At 43.9% G+C, this 25,378-nt stretch overlaps 1 protein-coding gene across 1 annotated transcript in view; it reads right to left on the bottom strand.

Annotated features, from left to right (window-relative positions):
• Positions 1-9,536: 9,536 nt before the first annotated feature.
• Positions 9,537-25,378, bottom strand: part of CYP27C1 (cytochrome P450 family 27 subfamily C member 1) — a 54,507-nt gene continuing 38,665 nt past the window's right edge. The window contains exon 10 of the mRNA XM_036092937.2: positions 9,537-9,612. Within this exon, the coding sequence (XP_035948830.1) occupies positions 9,574-9,612 (39 nt within the window). The 3' untranslated portion in view covers positions 9,537-9,573. The remainder of the gene's footprint in view (positions 9,613-25,378) is intronic.

The raw sequence follows: 25,378 nt of genomic DNA, 5'->3' as shown, positions 1-25,378 counted from the left end.
TGGGGGGGAAGTTCTATTGATGTCTATTAGTTCTACTTGGTTTATAATGATATTCAGGTCTTTTATTTGTTGATTTTTTTGCATTGTCCTATCCATTATTGAGTACGGCATATGAAGTCTCCCAATTATTACTGTTGAATTGTCTATTTCTTCCTTCAATTATGTCTTGTTTCATGTATTTTGTGGCTTTGCTGTTAGTTGCATCTATGTTTATAATTGTTACATCTTACTGATAACTTGACCCTTTTATCATTATAAAATGACCCTCCTTATCTCTAGTAATATTTTTAAAGTATATTTTGTCCACTGAATAGCCACTCCATCTTTCTTATCTTTGCTGTTTTCATCACATATCTTTTTTCCATTCCTTTACTCTTTTTTTTTTTTAAGATTTTATTTATTTATTTGACAGAGAGAGAGACATCGATAGCAGGAACACAAGCAGCGAGAGCGGGAGAAGGAGAAGCAGGCTTCCCACTGAGCAGGGAGCCCAATGCAGGGCTCGATCCCAGGACCCCGGGATCATGACCTGAGCCGAAGGCAGATGCTTAATGACTGAGCCACCCAGGCGCCCCTCCATTACTCTTTTTTTTTTAAGATTTATTTACTTATTTGAGAGAGAAAGAGCATAAGTGAGGGGAGGGGCAGAGGGAGAGTGAGAGAGAGAGAATCTCAAGCAGACTCCACACTGAGCACAGAGCCCTACACGGGGCTTGATCTCACAACCCTGAAATCATGACCTGAGCCAAAACCAAGAGTCAGATGCTTAACCAACTGAGCCACCCAGGCACCCCATCCATTCTTTTACTTTTAATCAATTTGTATCTTTGGATCTAAAGCATGTCTCCTGTAGACAACATATAGTTGAGTCTTGTGTTTTTTGTTTTGTTTTGTTTTGTTTGATCCAGCCTGAAAATCTCTGCCTTTTGATTGGAATCCTTAATTCATTTACATTTAATGTGATCACTAATATGGTTGGAATTATGTCTGCCCTTTTATTTTTTGTTTTCTATATTTCTTATATATTTTTGTTCCTCTATTCCTCTGCTACTACCTTCTTTTGTATTAAATAGATATTTCCTAATGTATCATTTCTATTTTCTTAATGTTTCTTTTACTCTATACACTCTAAGTTCTTTCTCAGTGGTTACTCAGGGGATTACAATTAGCATGTTAATTTATATCAATCTAGTTCAGATTAATACCAAGTTAGTTTCAATAGTATATAAAACTTTGCTCCTATAAAGCTCCATTCCCTTCCCTCTGCTTTGTGGCTTTATCTTCATATAAATTATATCTTTATACATTTTGTGGCCATTGACACAGATTTTTAATTGGTGCTTTATGCAGTTGTCTTGTAGGTCAGATTAAAAAAAGATATTTATACTCTCTTTTTTATGTACCTATTAGTTACTTTACGAGTGATTTTTATTTCTTCATACAGATTCAAGTTGCTGTCTGGTGTTTCTTTTATTTCACCCCAAAGGACCCCCATTAATATATCTTGTAAGGCAGATTTCCTAATGATGAATTCTCTCAGTGTTTGTTTATATGGTAATATCTTAATTTCTTCATCTTTGAAGGACAGCTTTGCTGGATATAGAATCTTTGTTTGACAGGTTTTTTTTTCTTTCACAACTTCGAATATATCATCCCACAGTTTCCTGGCCCCCATTGTTTCTAATGAGAAATCAGCTTCGAATCTTATTGAGGATCACTTGTACATGATGAGTCATTTCTCTCTTATTGCTTTCAAGATTTTCCTTTCCTTCTTTGTCTTTTGACAGTTTGATTATGATGTTTATAGGTATGGGTCTCTTTGAATTCACCATACTTGAAGTTTGTTGACCATTTGGAAGTTTGTTGAGCACTCATAAATCTAGATCTATAGTATTTACATATACTTGATGTAAAATATGAAATGATTTTTTTCACCAAATTTTGGAGTTTTCATCCAATATATCTTCAAGTATTTTTTCTGCCCCTTTTCCTCTCGCATCTCCTGCTGAGATTCCCATAATGCATATGTTGGTATGTTTGATGGTGCCCACAGGACTCTGGGAATATGTTAATATTTCCTCATTCTTGTTTCTTTCTGCTTCTCAGACTGGATAATCTCAATTGAATTATCATCAAATTCATTGACTTTTTTCTTCTGTCTGCTCAAATATGGTGTTGAACACTTCTGGTGAAGATTTCATTTTAGTTATTGCACTTTTCAATTGTAGAATTTATATATATATATGACCATGTCATATTAAAAGAAAATAAGAGAATGATGATGGCACAACAAATACAGAACACCAATAAAGAAGTGGAAATTATACATATGTTTTCTTTTAGCATGACATGTTTTCTAATTCTTTGAACATATTTAAAATAGCTAATTTAAAGTCTTTGACTAGTAAGTCCAACATCTGGACTTCCTCAGGGACAGTTTTTATTGATTATTTTCTTCTTCCTGTGACTAGGTTATGCTTTCTTATTTCTTTCCATGTCTCACAATTTTTTGTTGAAACCTGAATATTTCAAATAATATGCTATGGCAATTCTGAAAATCAGATTCTCTCTCTCCCCAGAATTTGTTGTTTTTGTTGTTTGTTGTAGTTGGTTTTTGTTTTGTTTTAGTGCTTTTTTTGAACTAATCCTGCATAGTAGGTATTCTTTGTCATATATGGACACTGAAGTTTCTGTTAAGTTAGTTTGGTGATCAGTTAATGGTTGGAGAGAAATTTCCTTAAAGACCTGGAACCAATAAGTTCCCCAGCCTTTGCAGGGAAGAGCTCTGTATGTGTTGGGCATGCTTTCGATACTCAGCCAGGCAGTTTACAACTCAGCCAGGCAGTTGTACAACTTAACTCTTAAAGCTTTTACTTCCTGCTTACAGAGATTCAAGATCAGCCAGAGGTGAGAGCTTAGAGCCTTTTCAAGTCTTTCTTGAGTGTGCATACAGCCCTTAATATGCTCACAGCCCTGCACATAAGCATGGCCTTTTCTTGTAGATTCCCAGGAATATTTTAGAGCTTTTCAATATCCCATGGACATTGCATTCCCCAGATTTTCTTCTTAAACCTCTTGATTAGTCTATTATTTGACCCAACTATAATCAATTGCCTGTAATTTTTTTTAAGATTTACTTATTTATTTGAGAGAGAGAGCAGGTGCAAGTGGGGGGAGAGGTAGAGGGAGAGAGAGAGAGAGAATCCCAAGCAGATTCCCCACTGATGCAGGGTTCAATCCCACAACCCATGAGATCACGACCTGAGCCAAAATAATGAGTCTGGTGCTTAACCCACTGAGCCACCCAGATGCCCTGCCTGTAATTGTTTTTTAAAAATTCTCCGTGAAAAGGCTTTTCACACTGTGTGTGCTCAGAGTCCGGTCAAATACAGACAGCCTAGTAAATGAGGTCTTCCAAGGAACCACCAGTATGTCAAATTATGACAGTTTTCTGGTAATGGGGCTTTGGAAGTGCTCCAGGCCAGTTTTGCTCCATTAGGTGGCTGCCAGCCTGCTGATTTTCACTGCAAATGTGGGCTGTTATTTTTCAAGGCTATCCTGGGGGTGGGATTAGGGCAGAATAAAATGCCACAAAGCTTACCATTCTTACCAAGATTCAGATATTTGTCTTAAATAAAAGCTCCCCAAATTTCTGCAAGCTTGTAGTTAATTTCCAGAGTTCTAAAGAAGCTGATTCTCACCATTTTTGCCGATTTTCTCATTGTTTTTATAGAGAGAAATGTCAGAGGTCTTTATTTCACCATTTTAACCAACAACCACTTCATATTTTACATTCAACTCCACCATATAGCCAAGTGTTTTTTTCCAAGTGTCTTAATATAACATTATCTGATTTTAAATTATTTAACATGGAATGAAATCAACTCTCTAGAAAGATACACTGAGTAGTCTATTCTGGGACTTCACACCCAACAGCATACTGCTAAGAAGTATAGCACATTATAACATTCTAATTATGTGTTGTCTGCTGTACCAGACTGTAACTTCCCTGGGTGCAGAACAAAGTAGCCTTCATTTCTGTCAATGATGCTTGGCACAAGAACTTGAAATAAGGTGGTTATAAATGTGGAGACAAGGGGCACCTGGGTGGCTCAGTCGATTAGCATCCAACTCTTGATTTGGACTCAGGTCATGATCTCAGGATTGTGAAATCGATCCCTGCATTGGGCTCTGTGCTCAGCATCCATGCTGCTTGGGATTCTCTCTCTCCCTCTCCCTCTGTCCCTGCTCCTGCTTACTCATGGGCTCTCTCTCTCTCTCTCTCTCTCTCTTGTTCTCTCTCTCTCCCAAATAAATAAATAAAATTTTTTTTAAAAAAAGAAAATAAATAAAAATGAAAATAAATGTGGAACCAAAATTAATAGTCCATGTTCCTATTTATCTGAAGATCCCAACATTGGGCAGGATAGCCCAACAACCTCTGGGGGAAATGCCCTGAATTACCATCTTGAAATTCTAGGTTAGAAGCCTCTGATGCCAACAAAAGAGAGATATTTCTTCCAAAATGAATAAAATCAAGTAGTATATGTAATGTTATATATTGCTATATATAATTATAATATATAGTACATATATTACTATTCAGCAACATATATACATATACATACAGAACTCTTTTACCAGTCATTTCAAATGCATGACTAAATAACCACAATCTCTTGGCCACTGTCCTGGACATTTGATATTTAGGGATACTCAGCCAGGGGAGCAGTCTTCTTATCTGTCTGGTGGAAGCCAGGCTTTGCCTCCCACTGTGTGGCTGGAGGAAGCCAAGGCCTCTCCCTCCTCTCTCCCTGGTAGCCAGGGAAGGTTACACGACTCAGGTTCAGCTGACTGGGTGCTTCTGCCAGGGTCACTGAGCCAGCGAGATCATCTATTCCAGCAGAGGAGCTGAGGATCCAGGGAGGGTGGCACCATCTCCAGATGGCTTCTGGGACAAAGCCTGGGCAATGATCAGGCCACCCTTTGTTCCTGCCCACTCTGCCACTGCCTCCCCAGTCTGCCTCTGTAATCCACAGTGCTCTCCAAACACACCCCTGCTCTGCTTCAGCAGCCAGAATCAAGTGCACTACACTCCCCTCTTGGACCTTTGGCCATTCCCCATTTTTATTATTAACAGTCTTGTACATTTCCTTAACAATTAAGAACCAAAAATCCACTGACATAGGATTTGTGATCCTGAGTCTAAGCAGTAGCATTTCAAGCCTTACAGAAGGTGGGTTCATGACTAGTTTCTGTTGATGAACTCCAATGTACATATGTATTCTCTGGATCCCAAAAGCTTTTTCAGGACCCTCAGGTGCTGGAGTAATCCCTACATGTGCAATTCCTCCCGATCCTCCTCCTCAGCTCAGGTCTTGAAGTCAGCCTCACAGGGGCCTCACAGACACAACTACACTTGTGCACACCTGACACTCTTTGCGCTGCTACGGTGGTAGGACCCTGGGGGCCCCTCAGGGGAACCATGCTGCTTTCTCAGATACATTAAGAAGTGTCTCCCTCTGGGCTGGCCAGGGGATTCCCCAAAGAGATGATGAGGAAAATGAGCTCCTTCATGGTCCTGCCCCCACTGCCCACTAGGGTCTAAGTCAAGGGCAGGTCAGCCCAGCGAAGCCTGGGAAGGGAGGCCCTGGAGTTGAGTCCCTCAAGGCCTTACTTGGAACTTGGTGGGGTTCCCAAGGGCTTCTTCTGTGGATGGAGGTCAGAAGCTTTTGGTCCCTGGGGAGGGAGGTAAGGAACAGAGGCCAGGAGAGCTCTGGTCACCAAGATCCCAGGTAAAGGGCACTGCTTCTGCATGGCTAGCTTCTGTGTTTCCAAAGAGTGGCTTTTCTATTTCATTCTCAGCTTTTTTTCTTAATACAAAGTCCAAGCCACATTCCCCCCTGACCCCACGCCATCGTGCCTAATTATGCAGATCACTAATGAAGATACTCACTGCCAAGAAATTGTGTAACAGCCTCTCCAGCCACTACTGTGACTGATTCCAAACACACAATGAACTCTGCCAAGAAGACCAAGCACTGCAACACAAGCCTCCAGAGCTCGTGAGAGCTGTATGAGCGCAAGCACATTGAGCTTGCAGGGCTGGAGTGAGGAGGCCTCCAGAAGACAGGGTAGCATGGCCACAACGACACATTATAGAAATCGTATACAAAACCCCAAAACAGAACAACAGGAAAGAACCACAAGGCACTCAAACATATTTCATGAATTAATATGATTTTCTTTACGAGTTCAATACTGAAATACTTACCTGTTGTGCTGCTAAAGTGGTGGGCTCTGGGGCCCTTGGTGGGAGGCCTGGAATGGGGCTGCCAAGGGACCCAGCTCAGCTGGGCCCAGACTCCTGACCACAGGCACTGGGGGATAATCAAGGTGTGTTGTTTGCAGCTGTTAAGTTTTGACTTGATTTGTAATGCAGCAATGGATAACTAAGAGATCCTCTCTATCATGACCGTCATGCAAAAAAAAAAAAAAAAAAAAAAAAACTTTCTTTTTAATTCTTTCCATTGTCAAATTAATATACACTTTTTAAGAAAATTTTAGGAGGAAAGACAAATTAAAATCACCACGTTTATCACCATGCAACTGCCGTCATATTAATGATTTTATTTTATTTCTTTTTATTTTTTTTCTACTTGAAGGTATCAACATTCAGTATATATTACTTAAAACTTTGGGGTTTGTTATTAACATTCATCTTTATTAATTTTACTCTAAATGCAATTATGAGGTGTTCTGAATCTGAGACAGAGTTCTCATTAATGATCTTACAGTAAATAACAAGCCTGTGGCCCCTCCCTGCTCCACCCAGGTGCCACGAGGAAAGCCCCACTCCAGGCCTCCCACCGAGGGCTGAAATGTACCCCCAGCTTAGAGAGGTAGCCTCTCTAGAGTTGTCTCACTATCTTCACATTGTAAATTAACTTCTAAGGCTTGCTTTTAGCCCAGTATTATAGACAGACTGCTTGCCTACCCTCTAAAGAAGATCTCCAGGGAGCAGAGGACACCCCTTGGCTGATGGATGGAGAATGATGCATCTATAAGCCCTCTTCTCCTACAAGGAGGGAAAATACCCTTGCCCCTTAGAGACCGTATGGCAGGTAACCTGGATCCTTACTCTTACTTTCTGGAGTGTAAATATAGCTGACCTTTGCACAACACCAGGGTTAGGGGCACTGACTCCCAAACAGTTAACAATCATCATATAACTTTTGACGCCCCCGGAATTTAACTATTAACAGCCTACTGTTGACTGGAAGTATGTATTATATACTATATTCTTACAGTATATAGTAAATATACAGTAAATACTCCATATACAGTATATTGTAAACAAAGTAAGCTAGAGAATAGAAAATGTTACTAAGAAAATCATAAAGAAAAGAAAATACATTAATAGAAATGTACTGCATTTCTTGGAAGAAAATCCACATGTTAGTGGACCCACGCAGATCACACCCTTGTTGTTCAAGAGCCAACTGTTTATCTCTCCAGGGCAGATAACCTAGAGTCAGTTGTCTCCAAGCCTAGGCCTCACTCACTCCTGGCTGAAATGTACACACATATCCCCAGCTTAGAAAGGTAAGCCTCTCTAGAGTTGTCTCACTAGCTTCACAATTGTAAATTAACTTCTAAGGCTTGCTTTTAGCCCAGTATTATGGACAGACTGCTTGCCTACCCTCTAAACTCCTGTGTTAAAGTCCTACCTCACAATGTGATGATATTTGGAGATGGGGCCTTGGGAAGGTGGTTAGGGCCAGATGAGCTTGCTCGAGTGGGGCCCCATGATGACATTAGTGCCTGTATAAGAAGAGACACACCAAGCTTGCTCACTCTCTCTGTCCTGGGAGGACACGCAAGATGGTGGCCATCTGCAAGGAGGAAGGGAGCCCTCACCAGGGACTGAATCAGCCAGCACCTGGATCTGTGACTCCCAGCCTCCAGGACTGTGAGAAATACATTTCTGTTGTTTAAACCCCCCAGCCTGTGGTATTCTGTTGCAACACTCTGAGCCCACTAAGACAACCAAATTCCAAGTTTCAGCAAAATTTGTTCAGAAAGCCTATAGAAACACAAAAATATTTTCTCTACACTCCACAATATTATAAAATAATGCTACTTTTCTTACAAGCCCATACCGCTATTGAGAAACTGGGTCTTCAAGATTTCATACACTTCTTTGGTACTGATCACAGAAAGACAAACATAAGCAATGAAAGTGTTAACCAAATTTCAACTACAGTTCTGGCTTACTAATCTATATAGGTAAACTACATAGAAACATACTGCTTTTTTTTTTTTTAATTGCATAACCACATGTGGGGTACATATCTCTGGTTTCCACCTCGATCTCAAAATATCTTCCCTGGTTTCCCTACTGAATAATCAGTATTGAGAAATAAATAAACAAAGCCAGGTCCTCCCCCTGGCCATGCATTAGGATAACCTAGGAAGGTTTTTAGACAAGCAGCCCCGAGTTGCTTTCTGGAGGGCACAAGACACTTGCAAAAAAGAAATTATAAGCGTCACCAGGAACAAAAATAGCCTTGCTCTCACTGGCTTCTTCTGCCCCTTCACAGCCACAGAAATGTGCTGAGGAGGGAGGCTACAGATGGGTGGTGGAGCCTGCAGGGCTCCAGGCCTTGAGCCCTATGTTTGGACAGAGAGAGCCCAGGACTAGAGAGCAGGGAGGCTGCCCTGAAGTGCGACATGGGCACAGAATTAAAATCACTCCCACTTGGGTGACTTGCTAAGAGTCCCTTGGGAAGAAGCAGGGCCAAAGAGAAGGTTCTTGGAATTTTTGGGAGACCTCTCTCAGAGTGAGAAGAGTAGGCAGACCCCCAGCGGAGGGCTGGAGGGCAGAGCTGCATGAACAGCACCTTGCCCAGCGTGGCTCCAAAATTCTGTAGCAGAACCAAGGCATCTGCCCTGGGGCCCCATCTGTTCCTGGTTCAAGATCCCATCCGCCTATGATTCCAATAGCACCCAGAGGAGCCAGTGCCCCAGTCCGTCCAGGGCCTCTGAGAGCCCACCTCACCCCCCCTTACCCCTCTCCACACATTCTGCAAGAAGGCCCTGGAAGCCACCTGACAATGTACAAGACTGCATGGTCCAAGGTCAAGGTGCTCTGTCTTGATTGTTTTAAGCAGAAGCGAAGGAAGGGAAGAGATGCCAATGGGTTTCTACGCCTTATAGTTAGGTTGCCTTTCTGTTCTTGGCCTGACAGCCCTGTAGTTAGTTCTCTTGTTGCAGTATTTTTAAATACTTTAAATATTTAAAAAATACCAATACCTGGGCACTGCCCCAAACCAACCAGTCTCCAGGGAGTATCTCTCAGGCTCTGGACATTAATGACATGTACTCCCATGACAAGTACCTTATCCAGACTCTATCCCCTAACCTTGCATCACAGAGATGCCAAACATTCAGCCAGCAAGCATTTGTGGAACTTCTGCTGGGTGCCCAGCCCACGGGGACTTGGAGCCGTGCTAAGAGATAGTGAGAGAACATACCCATCACTGGCTTGAAGATGCTTCCATCTACAGGTGTTCAAAGTATAGTCCAGGCAGGCTGGTAATCCCACGAGACCTTTATGGGAATGCAAGAGGTCAAAATTGTTTTATCAGCATTTGCACTGAAAGCCACAAACATTGGTGGATAAAGCTGTAGGGTCTTTGCACGACTCACGCAGTGGTTCCAAACTGTAGTCATTTTCTTCTCCACTACACACACTCACAAATTCTTAAAAGTGCCTGTTCTCCTTAAGATTGTCCTTGATGAAGCAGTAAAATATATTAATTGTATTAAATTCAAGTTGGCATAGAACCCACAAGCGAGGGTGACAGTTGTCCCGAAGAAAGCACCTGTGGGACTGTGTGCCTTGCAAGTCGATCTGGCTGCTTTTTTTGCATAGAATACCATTTTTACTTGAGAGAATGAAATTTCATTTTACTTGAAAGAATGACAAACAAACAATGGTTATTCAGACTTGGGTATTTGACAGACATTTCTTGGAAAATGAACAAAGTGAGCCTGTCATTTCAAGGGAAACAATGACAGTATTTGTTGCCAATAATAAAATCTGAGCATTCAAGGAAAAATTAGAATTTTGCAAAACTATAACTGCCATCCTAAGCTTGACAGCCTCCGAATATATGAAGACCTTTCTGATGCAATCGGTGGCCGTGTTACCGAATTTGATTTTTTGATATTGTATGAAGGTGAAAAGGGTCAACAGTGGGGAAACACTGCGTAGCTCCGTGAATCTTCCCCAGGACTCATGCGTGACCGTGCATGCCTGGGTAAGAGATCCGTTCACAAAGCAAGTTAGACAAGTGGTTTAAGGGCAAACAGAGGATAAATGGTTTCAGATTCCACGTGGAAATTAACCTTTAAGAAACCACTACCTGTCACATTTTGGCACAGTAACAAGGAAGCAGATCTACAACTACCTGAAAAGGCTATGAAAGAAAATCTGCCCCCTTCTCCAGTGGCACGTTTTCCCAACGCTGCAACCAGAACAGCCCACGGCACCGTATTGCCTGCAGAGACAGCTGGGAGAATCCAGCTGTTTCCCATTAAAGCCAGATGTTAAAGAGACTTGCAAAAACTGTAAAAAAAAAAAAAAAGACACTAAATTTATTTTTGAGACCTGCAGGTTTTTTTTCACAAAATGTGTTATTTTATGTTTATATGCAATGGCTTTATTTTTTAATTAATTAATAAATAAATATTTAAAACTTGCTCAGGTTCAAACGGGAAAAATATGGGTAGATATAGTCCACACAAACAAAAGTTCCTTGGGGTCCTGAAACATTTTGAAGACTGAAAAGGAACCTGAGACCAAAAAGTTTGAGACCTGCAGCTTTAATGCAAACTGAAATCCATGAGGCGAGAGGTGAAGCCCAGCTGCGCCCTCATGGAGTTCCTGACGCATGACAGGCACTTGGTTCATTCACTCCCGGGCTTAGGTGTTGGCATGGTGCCCATTGCTGCACGTCCATTCATGACTAGACACCCTGGGGGCTCCAGGCCCAAGTGGGGAAAATCGTTTTTGTTTTTGTTTTTTGTTTTTTGTTTTTTAAAGATTTTTTATTTATTTGACAGAGAGAGACACAGCGAGAGAGGGACTACAAGCAGGGGGAGTGGGAGAGAGAGAAGCAGGCTTCCTGCGGAGCAGGGAGCCTGATGCGGGGCTTGATCCCAGGACCCTGGGATCATGACCTGAGCCGAAGGCAGACACTTAACGACTGAGCCACCCAGGCGTCCCCCAAGTGGGGAAAATCATTTTAAAGGGCTTAAAGTGGAAGAGTAGAATCAGCTCTGAAGAGCAGAAAGGGTCTAGGAAATTGGAGTCTAAAGACTCCCACAGAGGTGGGTAGAATGTTCATTCCATTGTCAGCTTGCTGGAAAAGCCAAAGAGGGAGAGAATTATTTGTATTAACCTGACCCCTTTTCTGATCAGGTTTTTCCTAGAAGGTCTGGGGCTAGCAGTCATGTACACCTTAGTAAGACATACTGAGGTGAACTATAGCTTTTCTTCCCTGAGACCAGCTGACTGGCCGAGTGAGACTTTTGCTACACGGGCACATGGGGAGAAGGGGTAGATCGTCTCGCAGCCTGCAACCTCTGAGTGGGGAGCAGAAGACACGCTTGAAGCGGCTAAGGATACTGAGGGCCGGAGAATAAAAGCACTCGATGAAGGGATTAATATTTCTAAACTTTCTCTTTTAATTTCTAATATGCCAAATACTATAAATATGATCAATAGGAGCTAAAGCTCTTTAGGGTCTTTTATAACTTTTAAGAGTTGAATGAGCTCCTGAGACCAAACAGTTGGAGGACCACTCCTCCATGGTGGTGGCCAGGCACCCCTAGGTCTCACTTGGGTGCCATGATTACTCATCAGCTTCATAGCGAGCATCCGAAGGGGGAGGACTGCTGTTCCCAGCAGTCAGTCCTCCATCTGCCCTGAAATTCTATCACAGCCGGGCCACCAACACATGGATGCAGGAAAGCTTGTTTGTGAGCACCCTGCTGGTCGGCCCATCCCACATGGAGGGCAAGAGTGAACTGCGGCGCGTTTCCAAAGAAGTTAGGGCAGGGCAGCAAAAAAAAGGGAGACCCCAGATGCTCTGTGTCCCCAAGGTTATTTCTTAGATAAAGGACCCCGGAAACAATCCTGCTCCCAGAGCACGGGAGACTCTGCTCAAACAGCATATACCAAGAGACTCAGGCCTGCATCCTTACAGGGCATCTCCCAGGAGAATACCGGCATGGAGAGGAGACCACCAAAGGCAGGCTGGGGCATCGAAGCATGAGGACCAGGTGCCCCAGGGCACTGAAAGCCCAGTGAGGCCCATGAGCTGGGCACGCAGGCCCTCTGGGCTGTGTACTCGGGGGACCAGACACCACCGAGGCCCCTCCCCACCTCTGAGTTGATATTACCAAATATCAATGCCTGATTTGTCTGGATTAATTCCTGGCAGTTTTATAATACCTGGGTGCTGGACTGAGTGTATGTATGTGTTCTTTTCTTTATTCTGAGAACAGTTTGAGTGTGTGTCTTCTTTCCCTGTGTGGCAGGGCCAAACACAGCCTGGTCTGCATTCAAATGTCAAGAGGGCTGAAAACCAAGCTTGGCCTCATGGCGTGCAATCAAGAGGGACTGCCCAAGACAGCTTGCAGGGTGTGGACAGAAACTCAGAGGTCCTTCCAGAGGCCACTGAACATGCAAGAAGCAACCTAGAGAGGGTTCCTGACCTCCCAAGGGTCTGCCTGTCCTCCAGCAAGGACCAGTCTTCTGTGACAGACAGCCTTCTTGGCCAAGGCAGTGCTTAGGGTAGTGGCCCCAAGAAGCTTCCACTCAAGCTGGGGTCTACGTGCTCTAAATGGAAGTTTTCCTTCCCGACAAACAAACAGCAGTTCTTCCCTGCCCCTCATATGCAGGCCAGCACGAGCTGGGTCTGGAACAGTGGGCCCTCAGCCCAGCTCTATGCCCTGCCTTCTCCCCCATCCTCTTCACAAAGAAACGTGGTGACAAGCCCCCTCTCCAGAGCTCCCAGTCCCTGCTTCCTTTAAGCAGGAGCAGTGTTCAGCATGCCATGTTGACCACCAGCCCCCCACCCCAGTTCTCTGCTTTGGAAGAAGACATTTCCTCAGTGCTCTGCCCCAGCCATCATTTCTCTGAGAATCACCCTTCAGGTGCTTTTCTGGAATCCTGGGACAGCTGAGCCACTTCCTGCGTCTGGAACTCTCAGTGGGCTGTGCCTCTGCGTTCAGGCCTCCTGAGCGTAGGCCAAGGCCGGGCTGCCGCCATTTCTGTGCTATCCACCACGCACAGAGCTCCTGCCTGCAAGGCCCCAGGGGCTGTGTCTTTTGTAAATCCACCTTTTGTTGGGGGGGGGGGGGGTGGTCAGGCACAGGCCTGTCCTCGGGAGCACCCAGCCTAATCCATGGCCAAGCCTAAAATTTCTCTCAAAGCACGTGAGGGAGGGCTGAATCTTTAAACTGGCTTCCTAATGTATTCATTCTTGGCAAGCAGATCTCACTGGGGATTATTCAAGTTCTTAAGCCAAGTACATTTTCCCTTCTTAAAAAGTAATACCACCAAGAACAGCATCGGGGTTGTGTCGGAGAATGTCCTTGTCTTTAGGGGACGCATCTTGAAATGTTCAGAGTAGAAGTCCCATGTTGGCAACTGACTGTTGTGTGGTACACACACACACACACACACACACACACACACACACACACACACAGTGTGAGAAAGAGACCAGGCAGGCCTGGCCACATGTTAACAAGTAATGAATCTTGGTGAGACAGAAATGGGTGTTCACTGTACGATTCTTTCAGCTTTTCTACAGGCTTGAAATTTTTCAAAATTAAGTTTGCAGGAAAAAAACAAAACCCTCTGAAGTAATCCCACAGTTCCAGGGTCTTCTCTGTTGACCTCCTGTCAGTAGAAGTGTGGCTTAGGGTCTATGCTCCAGCGTCTTCTTGGGCTCACCCACCTTCTGGAGCCTTCTGGAGCCTTCTAGAGCTGCAACTTGTGAGAAATCAAAATACCTGTTCTGAGACAGGGGACTCCAAGTCCCCCCAGCCTCCAGCTTTCCAGATGCAATAACTCTCTTGGTGGCTTCCTGGCTGCCTGAAAGTGCTCTGCTGGCATGACTGGAGTGTCCCTGCTTCCAGGAACAACAAGGGCCTAGAGCGGGGCTGAGCGTGGACAGTTTATCCATCCTTCGCCTCCGCCGGTCAGACCAGCAGCTCCACCTAGTGGTGAGACCGGGCCAGCGCCTCCCCTGAGGGCCCGGCACCCACCCTAGGCCTCCCTTCCTCAAGGGTCCTGCTCAGCAGTTTGAGAGGCAGCACGCTGCAGACAAAAAACATGGGCTTTGGAAGCAGACAGCTTGTGGAGGTGCCCAATAAATATCTGTTGACTGCATGGACAACTCGGATTCAAACCTAGACCCTCGACCTACCGTCGTTATAATTTTTGAGCAAGCTATTTAATATCCCTGAGCCTCCGTTTTCTTATCTGAAAAGTGGGGATAATAAACACAATACAGGTGGCAGTGGTGAAGACTAAGAGGAAGATGGAAGCCCTGGAAGAGGCAGTCATTCTTCAGTCGTGATTGTCCAAATTAAGTGCAGCCAGAGAAGCCCCCAGACAGTTAAGGAGAAAGTTTTGTGCAAGGTCCCTGGGGACAGAGGCAAGGGAGACGTGAGCCTGGTGTCTGTGCCCCATCTGCAAAGGCTCAGGGTGAAGGGTCAAAAGAGGCTCAATGTGGGGGAAAGGAGCCTTCTCCCCATGTCCACACTGATCCTGGCCAAGCTCTGCATGAAGAGATAGCAGGAATGCAGGGTGGGGGCTCAAAGCTCAGGCAGCCAAAAGAGGCAGCATCTGAGGCAGCATCCAGAGGGCAGGGGACCTAAACTGAGGTTGGACAGAACAATAACCCCAGAGAACTGGAGACAGAAGAGAGAGGCAGACGCTCTTAGTCATAGGGTCTCCAAGTGGTGAAGTGTGGGGAGCCATGCAGTAGACCCAGTTCCCACCCAGAGGCTGAGGAGGCCTACAGCAATCAGTTTCATGTGTTTTTGCCAGTGACTTGCACGAACATAGGGACTGTGGATGCCAAGATTGTGACCCACACAATGCCAGCCGAACCATTCAACATTTCACTTAACAAAACCAGGATATAAAAATGATACAATCAGCTAAACAGACTAAAACCAACAAACATCAAATCTGGCAGGGACAGAACTGGGGGGAGGACCCTGGTAAAAGGTGGTTCCTGTGGGAGGACAGACGGGGCTACATCTTTCTCAACCTCCCAGAGGACCAACGGGGATGGGGTACTGAGAAGACTAACCACATCCTGGCTGGATCAGTGGGTGTACAACACTCCAAACAAGGGAGGTATCGGCCAACCTGACTCAGGGTTGGCCACATCCCAGGCTTCCCTTGGGTCCTGGGCCCAGCTCTGAGGACCATGCTTTAAGAAGGGCAGGGATATGTCAGATGGAACACATCCAAAGGAAGAAGGAAGAGGGCATGGCGGCTTAAGGGGCTAAAAGCCACAGCACGTGTCATGGCCAAGAGAAGACCTGGAGAAGAAAAGACATTGTGGAGACGCAAGCGACAGCATGACACATGTTGACTGAGGGGCTGCCGTGTGGAAAGGAGAGGATCCACTCTGGGACACACACCTGGCCTGGGTGAGGAAGGGTTGGTGCACAGTGAAGGAGCTGGTTTCCCTGCACAGCCACGGGTCGTGCGAAGGAGGCAGTCAAGCCATGTGCCTACACTCAGGAGGGCCAGAACGAGGAGGGGAGTGCAGGCATCCCTCCGGGTCTTCCCACTCTACCATGGCATCCTTCTATGAATCTTGGATGCTTAGTCTAACCTATCTTAAGACTCATATTCCTAGGCAATCTTTCCATTTGAGCATAAATTGCTCTTAACTTGTTAAACCCAAACCAGGGTGATCAAGGAAATAAAGAGAAGCCAAGGCATGCTCCATATGATTCTTGAAGAATTAATATAAACAGCAGGAGACTACATCAAAATAAAAAGTTTCTGCACAGCAAAGGAAACAATCAACAAAACTAAAAGACAAAAAAAAAAAAAAAAAAAACTAAAAGATAGCCTACTGAATGGTAGGAGATAATTGCAAATGACATATCCAATAAAAGGTTAGTATCCAAAATCTATACAGAACTTATCAAACTCAACACCAAAATAAACAAATTAAAAAATGGGCAGAAGACATAAACAGACATTTCTCTGAAGAAAACATACAGATGACCAATAGACACATGAGAAGATGCTCAACATCAGTAGTTATCAGGGAAATGCAAATCAAAACCACAATGAGATATCACCTCACACCTGTCAAAATGACTAAAATCAAAAGTTCAAAAAACAACGTGTTGGTGAGGACGTGGAGAAAAAGGAATCTTCTTGGACTCTTGGTGGGAATGCAAACTAGTTCGGCCACTGTGGAAAACAATATGGAGCTTCCTCAAAAAATTAAAAATAGAACTACTAATTGCAACTACTGGGTATTTACCCCAAAAAATAGAAAAACACTAATTCAAAGGGATACATGCACCCCTGTGTTTATTGCAGCATTATCTACAATAACAAAACTATGGAAGCCGCCCAAGTGTCCATCAACTGATGAGTGGATAAAGAAGATGTGGCATACACACACACACACACACACACACACACACACACACACACAATGGAATATTACTCAGCCATAAAGAAGAATGAAATCTTGCCATTTGCAATAACATGGACGGAACTAGAGAGTATAATGCTAAGCAAAACAAGTCAGTCAGAGAAAGACAAATACCATATGATTTCACTCACATGTGGAATTTAAGAAACCAAACAAATGAGCAAAGGAAAAAAAGAGAGAGAGAGAGACAAATCAAGAAACAGACTTTTTTTTCAAGGGGGGTAGGGGCAGAGGGAGAGGGAGAGAGAGAATCTTTTTTTTTTTTTTTTGAAGATTTTATTTATTTATTTGAGAGAGAGAGAATGAGAGAGAGCGAGTACATGAGAGGGGGGAGGGTCAGAGGGAGAAGCAGACTCCCAGCTGAGCAGGGAGCCCGATGCGGGACTCGATCCAGGGACTCCAGGATCATGACCTGAGCCGAAGGCAGTCGCTTAACCAACTGAGCCACCCAGGCGCCCGGGAGAGAGAGAATCTTAAGCATGCTTCACACCCAGCATGGAGCCCAATGCCAGGCTCGATCTCACGACCCTGAGATCATGACCTGAGCTGAAATCAAAAGTCAGATACTTAACCAACTGAGCCACCCAGGTGCCCCAAAGCAGATTCTTAACTATAGAGAACACACTGATGATTACCAGAGGGAAGGTGGGGAGGGGGGTGGGTAGAGTAAGTGATGGGGATTAAGGAGTGCACCTGTCATGATGGGAAAAAAAAAAAAAAAAAAAAGTTCCCAGAAATGTTGGTGCGGCTTATCTGTTGAACTCCACCCTGAGTAAACATGGCTCCACTGTGGAGTGTTAAATAAATATTTAATGAATAAAGTAAGAAATAAAGGGAAAAAAAGGAAAAAATGTGGAGAAATAGGAACTCTCATACATTACTGATGAGAGTGCGAAATGGTACAGCCACTCTGGAAAACAGTTTGGTAGTTTCTTTTTTTTTTTTTAAGATTTTATTTATTCATTTGAGATACAGAAATACAGAGAGAGAGAGAGCATGAGCAGGGAGAGAGGCAGAGGGAGAGGGAGAAGCAGGCTCCCCGCTGAGCCAGGAGCCTGATGTGGGGCTCGATCCCAGGACTCTGGGATCATGACCTGAGCCGAAGGCAGACGCTTAACCATCTGAGCCACCCAGACGCCCCAGTTTGGTAGTTTCTTATAAAGTTAAAATTGTAATTACCATATGATCCTGGAATCCCACTTTTAAGCATTCACCTAAGAGGAATTAAACTTCTGTTAACACACACACACACACACACACCCCTATATATATATAGGGGTGTGTGTGTGTGTGTGTGTGTGTGTGTGGCAGGAAGCCTAGAAAGGTGTTTCCCATCTATGGTCAAATACATCTGGTCATATCCCACTTTTAGAGATTCATGAAGCCTACTAATATGCTAACATATTAAGTTCCTGAGAAGTCCTGCAGTAAAGAAATCTGATTGTTCCCCAAATGTATTTGATCACCGATGATTCTGCTACATTAACAAGGTTATACAGACAGCCCATGAAATGAGCGTTCTAGCTGCTAACACACTGGGAAGCCTTAGCCCATACAACGGACAGTGGTCTTTGTCGGCTGGATGTGACCTTATGATTTCCTCACTAGAATTCTGGTCAAAGTGGGTCAGGAGCCAACTTACCATCTTCATCTGTGTCACTGCTTCAAGTCTCTGAGAACAGAGAATAAGCTATTTATTAATCACCTGGCCCAAGCCATGTAGAATCTCACTTACCCCTCCCAACCATGCTGTGTATGTATTATTATCCGTGCGCCACAGAGGAAGAAACAGTGGCTCGGGAGGACTGGTAACTTGCCAGGAAGCAGTGAGCATATACACACACATACAATATATAAACTATAACATAAATATAGTAAATATATTAAAGCATGTAATATATAATATATATATAATAAACATGTAGTTGTGTGTCCAGTATGGCTGCCACTGACCACAGGAGGCTGCTGAGTACTTGAACTGGGGCTAGTCCACATTGATATAAACATTACTAATGTGGTATTTTACAATTTTTTTCAACAAAAGAATTTTTTCACAAAAAAATTGTAAAATATGGGCACCTGGGTGGCTCAGTGGGTTAAGTGTCTGCCTTCAGCTCAGGTCATGATCCCAGGGTCCTGGGATCGAACCCTGTCTGGGGTTCCCAGCTCACCGAGGAGTCTGCTTCTCCCTCTGCCTCCCCCATGCGCATGCGTGCTCTCTCTGGGGGGCGGGGAATCAATCAATCAATCAAAATCTTTAAAAATTTGTAAAATACCAGATTAGTAATATTTATATCAATGACATGTTGAAAAGATAATATTTTGGGTATATTGGGTTAAATAAAACACATTATTAAAATTAATTTTGCATCTCTTTGTACTTTTTTAGTGTGGTTGTAGAAAATTTAAAATTGCTGTATAAGTTGTACCAAAACAGCTACTTAACTTCTTTCATTTGTACCATTCCTTCAAATAAAGTAAATGGTACCAAACAAAAAAAATTTAAAATTGCATACATGGCTCACATTTTCTTTCTATCGGACAGCACCGTTTTGGAGTTTTATACACCTCTTCTTCCTTGTGACCTGCTGCCTAGTAGGTGCTTCATAATTTTTGCCATTTTTGAGACAAATGTTGATTGATGTCTTGATTTCTGAAAATACACTTGATCCAGTCTCCTTGGCCTCAGCCTCAGAAGAGTGAACTGCAAGTGGGAAGGAGACCCCACAGACCATGCTGTGTGTGGTGTGCCACGAGACTGAGAACACTGGGGAAGAAATTTTTAAAAGAAAGACACACACACACATACACACAGGATCAGCCTCCCCTGGGAGAACAGTGTGATGTCAGAGCCCTTTAAGAAGCCAAAATGAGAACCACGCCCACCTGATCCCTCATCTGACGTTTCTTCCCTAACACAGCAAATACACCAATCAGGGAGCCCTAGTGATGGGGAAACGGCCACTCCATAGCTGAAGACAAGGACTAGGTGGTCATGGTTTATACCCTATGACACCCTTCCCCTCTCCCCCACCTCACCCCCCTGATTGAACCAGTGACTCGTGACCAGAGGCTTGCTGTCAACTTGAGACATTGCCTGGTAGGGAATGAGTCTGGTCTGTCCAGGGCTTGCTCTTAGAAACAGGGGTGGGGAACCACAGAAAGGAGCAATGGTGGGAGGGACAGGGGGCACTAACTTGGAGTGTATTATATATAATAGAGAAATTGGCTGGCCATTGCCCTGGGAGGCAGCCCCTAAACCTTTGGAATTTCCCAAGCATTATTCATGGCGGGTCCCTTGGACCATGCCTGATGGTTTATGCTAACAAGGTGACTCAGGAAGGAGTCTGGTCACCTCAAAAAGACCAAGCATGTGGTTACAGGGTTAGGATTTCGAGCAATGTGATATCAGGCTGACCTTGGGGGGAAAAGGGGTAGGAGATGGAGTCACATGGGCCCAGTTCAATCAATCATGATTACATAATAAAATCCCAATAAAAACTCTGACACCAGAGCTCAGGTGAACTTCCTCTGTTAGCAATGCTAACAGTGCATATGGTCACACTTCAATGTGCTAGGAAGAAAATATGTCCCTGTGGGCGACTCCCCCTAATGCATCTCTCACTTTGACAGGTTCTGACTAGCATCCCTGTGTCCTAATAAAACTGTAATTGGAAGTACAGCACTTTCTTGAACACTTTCTGTGAGTCTTCTAGTAAATTATTGAACATGAGAGGGTAGTGAATGCCCCCAAATTTGTAGCCAGCTGATCAGAAGTGAGGGTGGCCTGGGGACCCTTGAACTTGTGGCTGGTGTCTAAAGTAAGGGCAGTCTTGTGAAGGACGGTGCCCTTAACCTGTGAAGTTTGGCCCATCTCTGGGTGGCTGGCTGAGAAACAGGGACGGAAGCCCCGAGGAGCATCAGGACCATGCGGGAAAGCCAAGGTGCCGTGTAGTCAGGAGCTGCAGGTCAGCTGAGGCTCTGGTAAAGACAGGATGTGCAGGGAGGGGGAGGGAGGAGAGAAGCAGACTCAGAGAGAGTCATGATAATAGGAACCTTCTTCCCATGGCCAGGCAGCCGCAGAGGAAGCTCCGAGAGGTCAACGCTGCCACCAGAGGGGAGCTGACGGGGAGCTGGGGCACGGGGCGGTGGGGGGAGGTGGGGTCACTTCACAAGTCCTGCAATGTGTCAGCAGGGAGCCCGGGACTCAAGCCCAGGCAGCCCACACACCATGCTGTGCGCTTCCAATGCCACCTGGCCTTCATCTCAGCCACTTGTGCCCTTTTCCCATCTGGGCCATAACTTTGTAATGGCTCAGTCCCTAAGAACCACCCCTAATGGGACACGCGGTTCCTGTCCTCAGAGCCAGCACACTAACCTGCAGCTCAAAACTCAGACTGTGTCCCATTCCCCAAGGCAGGCAGTGCTGAGTGGTTGCCCTGGGAGGCCTGCTTCATTAAGCCCCATGGGAGGAGCCATGCCCTTACCCTTTCCTGAGTCCCAGCTATGTGCCAGGTGCTTTGATTTCATGACCTAACGAATCCCCACCCAGCAAAATAGCCGTGCCATCCCTCGTGTCTATGTGAAGGCCTCAAGTCCCTAAGTGCTTGCCAAGGTCAAGTGCCGGACAGACCTGAGGTCTAGTCAGACCCAAACCCCCATGTGTCCGCATCAAACCTCAGAGGTGTCTCCGGCATCCTACTGCTCATCTCAGGAGCTTCAGGGCAGCGGGAAGATGGCAAGCGTTTGGGGAACCCTCACCTGGCAGCGGTGTTTGGGACAAGAGTGAGGAGATAGAACTTTGGGACCCAACAGATTGCCCACCTGCTGCCAAGATGGATCACATTCACGGCACCCTGGCCCCAGGCCTCCTTTGAAGCAGGGCTAGCTGGGAGTCATTTGCTCAGGGAGCCCCATGCTGCTCTTCCGGAATAACCTATTTATGGAAATTGTTTCCACACCCTGGAGGAGGGTGTTATTTATCTCTTTCTGTCTCTACCAAAAGTCAAAACACTTTGTTTTCTTTTTAAAAACTTAGTTTTAAGAGAAATATGTTCTGGCCATATTTTCTGTCATACAGAAGGCACTTTCAAACATCCTTGGGGGTCCCTGGGGCTTGTCTTAACATCCTGTTCCAGGAGCAGCCCACTAGCTCTTGCCTCTCCGATCCCACTAGGGCTCTGGGGGATCCAGGAGGGCCTCTGCAAGCAACACTGTAATCCTAAATTTTCACTGAGGCTGTAATTTAAAATCCGTATGGGTGGTAATATTAACACCACCACCTACCACATGTCTGACATTTAAAAACCCACGCTGGGTACCCGGGGAGTACTCGTGGTTTTACCACACCCGCAAATGCAGACCTACCCTGGCAGCCAGCATTTACTCATGACAGCAGGCTCGCTCTCTACGGGGCCTTCCACTCCCGCTGCCCTGCCCACCTGACGACGGCTAAAGCAGGACCAGCTCCTCGGCAGACAGCTTAAGGACGAAACAAGTTAACAAAGTTCTAGAGAAGGTTTTTTTATTATCCAAAAGCTAAATTAGAGGCTTTAGAGAAAACAAAGCATCTGTCAGTGACTAAAATCTTCTGCCTCTTCTATATGTCACCCTGAGAGATGCATACAATGGGATTTTTGGCCATTGCCATTGTGTGTGACACCATTGATCTTAGAACCCATCATGATCATTCTTATTCAAGGCCTCACTTCCTGCACTTGTGTTTGTTCCAAAATGTGCCCCTTATGGAGAACCGAGCTGTCCTTCTTGCTCTTATGCTCCAGGAGCTTATACAGGACATACTGGATTGAGAAGGAGGAATACAAGGAAGGGGGCCCTCCTGCTGTGAAGGCAGGAGACATGTCCTGAGCACAGAATTAGAACTGAGCCCCACCCCCCCAAAGCCAAGGGCCCTGAAGGACTACACTTTCAAGGATAAATAAAAATTCTCCCAGTGGCAAAATGACAAAGAAGATTGTCCAGACTGTCTCATAATGTTCCCATAAGAATAACATAGCCACAGGGGTGCCATCATGCCTTGTCCAGGAACCCCACTGCCGAGAAATAAGAAAATAGCTGTCCCAAGCGTTTAATACCCTGTATGTGTTTGGCAAACGCAAATGTAAAGCTCCTTTGGAGGAACACCCTCATCTGGGTTGCATGTGCTTTACAGACGAGGCACCCCCAACAGGGATGCATAATCCAAAACCATGAAGCAAGTGAGGAAACTAGCCATGGTGAGCAAGAGTCAAAGGAAACAGTGAGCCACTGAACTGGACTCCTAAGAACTCCAGATAATAGGACAAGCTGATCTGATTATAAAATAATTATCTTTACATTTATTTTTTTAAAAGATTTTATTTGACAGAGAGAAAGAGAGAGAGAGAGCACAGGGGAACAGCAGAGGGAGAAGTGCCTATCTTTACATTTATTAAAGAATAAAAGAAGGAATCAAAGCATGACAAAAGAGTAACATATTATTAAAATATGTTATCAGGGGGCACCTGGGTGGCTCAGTCAGTTACATCTGCCTTCTGCTCAGGTCATGATCTCAGGGTCCTGGGATCGAGCCCTCAGTCTCCTTGTCAGCAGGGAGCCTGCTTCTCCCTCTCCCTCTGCCACTCCCATTTGTGCTCTCTCTCTCTCAAATAAATAAATAAAATCTTAAAAAATAATATTACCAGGTATGCAAGAAAATGAACTAAACAGTGTTTAGAGAATGGTTATTGAACTGGAACACTCCATGTGTGTGTTCAGTAGCAGGTAAAACAGCTGAAAGAACAATGGTAAGCTGAAAAATAAGTCTGAAGAGATCCCCAAGAATCCCAATCAGGAGAGACAGAGATGGAAATTCTGAAAGAAAAGATAAGAGATGTGGAAGGCAGAATGAGAAGAGCCAACTAACATTTAATAGAAGTTCCTGAAGGAGAGTACAGAAAGAATAGGAAAAAGAAAATTTTAAAAAAAAATAATGGCTGAGAATTTTCCAGATTTGATGAAGGACACAAATCTTCTAGTTCAGGGGATTATAATAGCTGTATTGTAAGATCAATAAAAATAATGAAATTGGAGGACTCGAAGGCCAAGGCCAAGGACAGTTGGACAGAAAAGATAAATTGCCTACAAAGTAAGAATAGACTGACTTCAGACTTCTCAACAGCACTAACTGAAGCCTAATGACAACAGAATAATATCTCCAAAGTGTTGAGAGACAATAATCACCAATGCAGAGTTTCAGACTCAATTAAATTATTCAAGGAGGAGGGTGGCCTCTAGATCTAGCCACAAATACATAGGAAAAAGAGAGGATGGAAGAACATGCTAAATGATACCAAAAGAATGAGATCACCAACATTCAGATTGGGGGTGGGGGCCTTTCACAGGACAAATGACTTGGTTTCTTCAACAAACAAATTGCAAGGGAATTTGAGGAAGAAAGAAGAAGAGGAAGAGAAGGAGAACCCTAAAAAAGACTTAAGAGACATATCAGCCGATCTCAACAAATGGACCTTATTTGAATTGATTCAACCATGTTAAAAATTATATTCATGAGACAACTGGAAGTTTGAACACCAACTGGATATTTCATAATAATAACGAATCACTGTTAACTTTTTAGGTGTTATTATAGTACTACGGCTATCTGTTTTAAATAATCTTTATGTTTGAGAGATGTACATTGAATTATTAACACATGTAATGATATGAAGTGTAGTGTTTGCTTCAAAATAATCTAGTAAGTGGAGATAAACATAAAACCAGATTGGCTGTGAGTTGATGATTGTTGAGGCTGATACAAGGGAGCTCATTATATGTGTGGCTGCTTGAAATTTTTCACAATAAAAGTATAATAGTAGTAATAATAAAATAAATCATTAGTTGAAAAACATCTTTCAAGTATATGAATAAATATGTTACACCATTCTAATATAATGAAATATTATGGTGAATTAAAATTAAAGAAACAGCAACATATAACAACATGAGTACATAACATAATGTTGAGAGAATAAAGCAGGCTGTGGAGTATGACACTATTTATATAAAGTTTGAAAACAAAACAAATGAGCATGAAACAAGACATTTCCAGACAAAACTGAGTTTACTACCAATAAATTTGTTTTGTTTTGTTTTATGTGGAATTTTCTTAGATTTTTTCCAGTTTTATTGAGATACAATTGATAGACAGCATTGTATAAGTTTAAGGTGTACAGCATATCAATTTGACTTATATATATTGTGAAATGATTACCATAATAAGTTGACTTAACATCCTCATCTCTTATAGATACAAAAAAAAGATGTTTTCTCCTTGAGATGAGGACTCTTAGGATCTACTCTCTTAACAATTTTTGAATATACCAGATGGCAGTGTTAACTGCAGTCATCATGTTGACTGACATCCCTAGGTTACCACTAACAGATTTTTATTGCTACAACTTCTAAATGATGTACTTCAGGAAAAAGGAATTAAAACCAGAAGGAGGATCTGAGATGCAAGAAATAAATGGATGGCAGAGAGACAGGTAAATATGTGGGTAAATCTAAATGAGTGTTTATGCCATAAAACCATAATTATAATAGTAATATGGAGGGTAGAA

The sequence above is a fragment of the Halichoerus grypus genome, chromosome 4 (assembly GCF_964656455.1).
Source record: "Halichoerus grypus chromosome 4, mHalGry1.hap1.1, whole genome shotgun sequence".
NCBI lineage: Eukaryota > Metazoa > Chordata > Mammalia > Carnivora > Phocidae > Halichoerus > Halichoerus grypus.
Note: the sequence above shows the minus strand (reverse complement) of the source record. Positions and strands in the feature narration are given on the sequence as shown.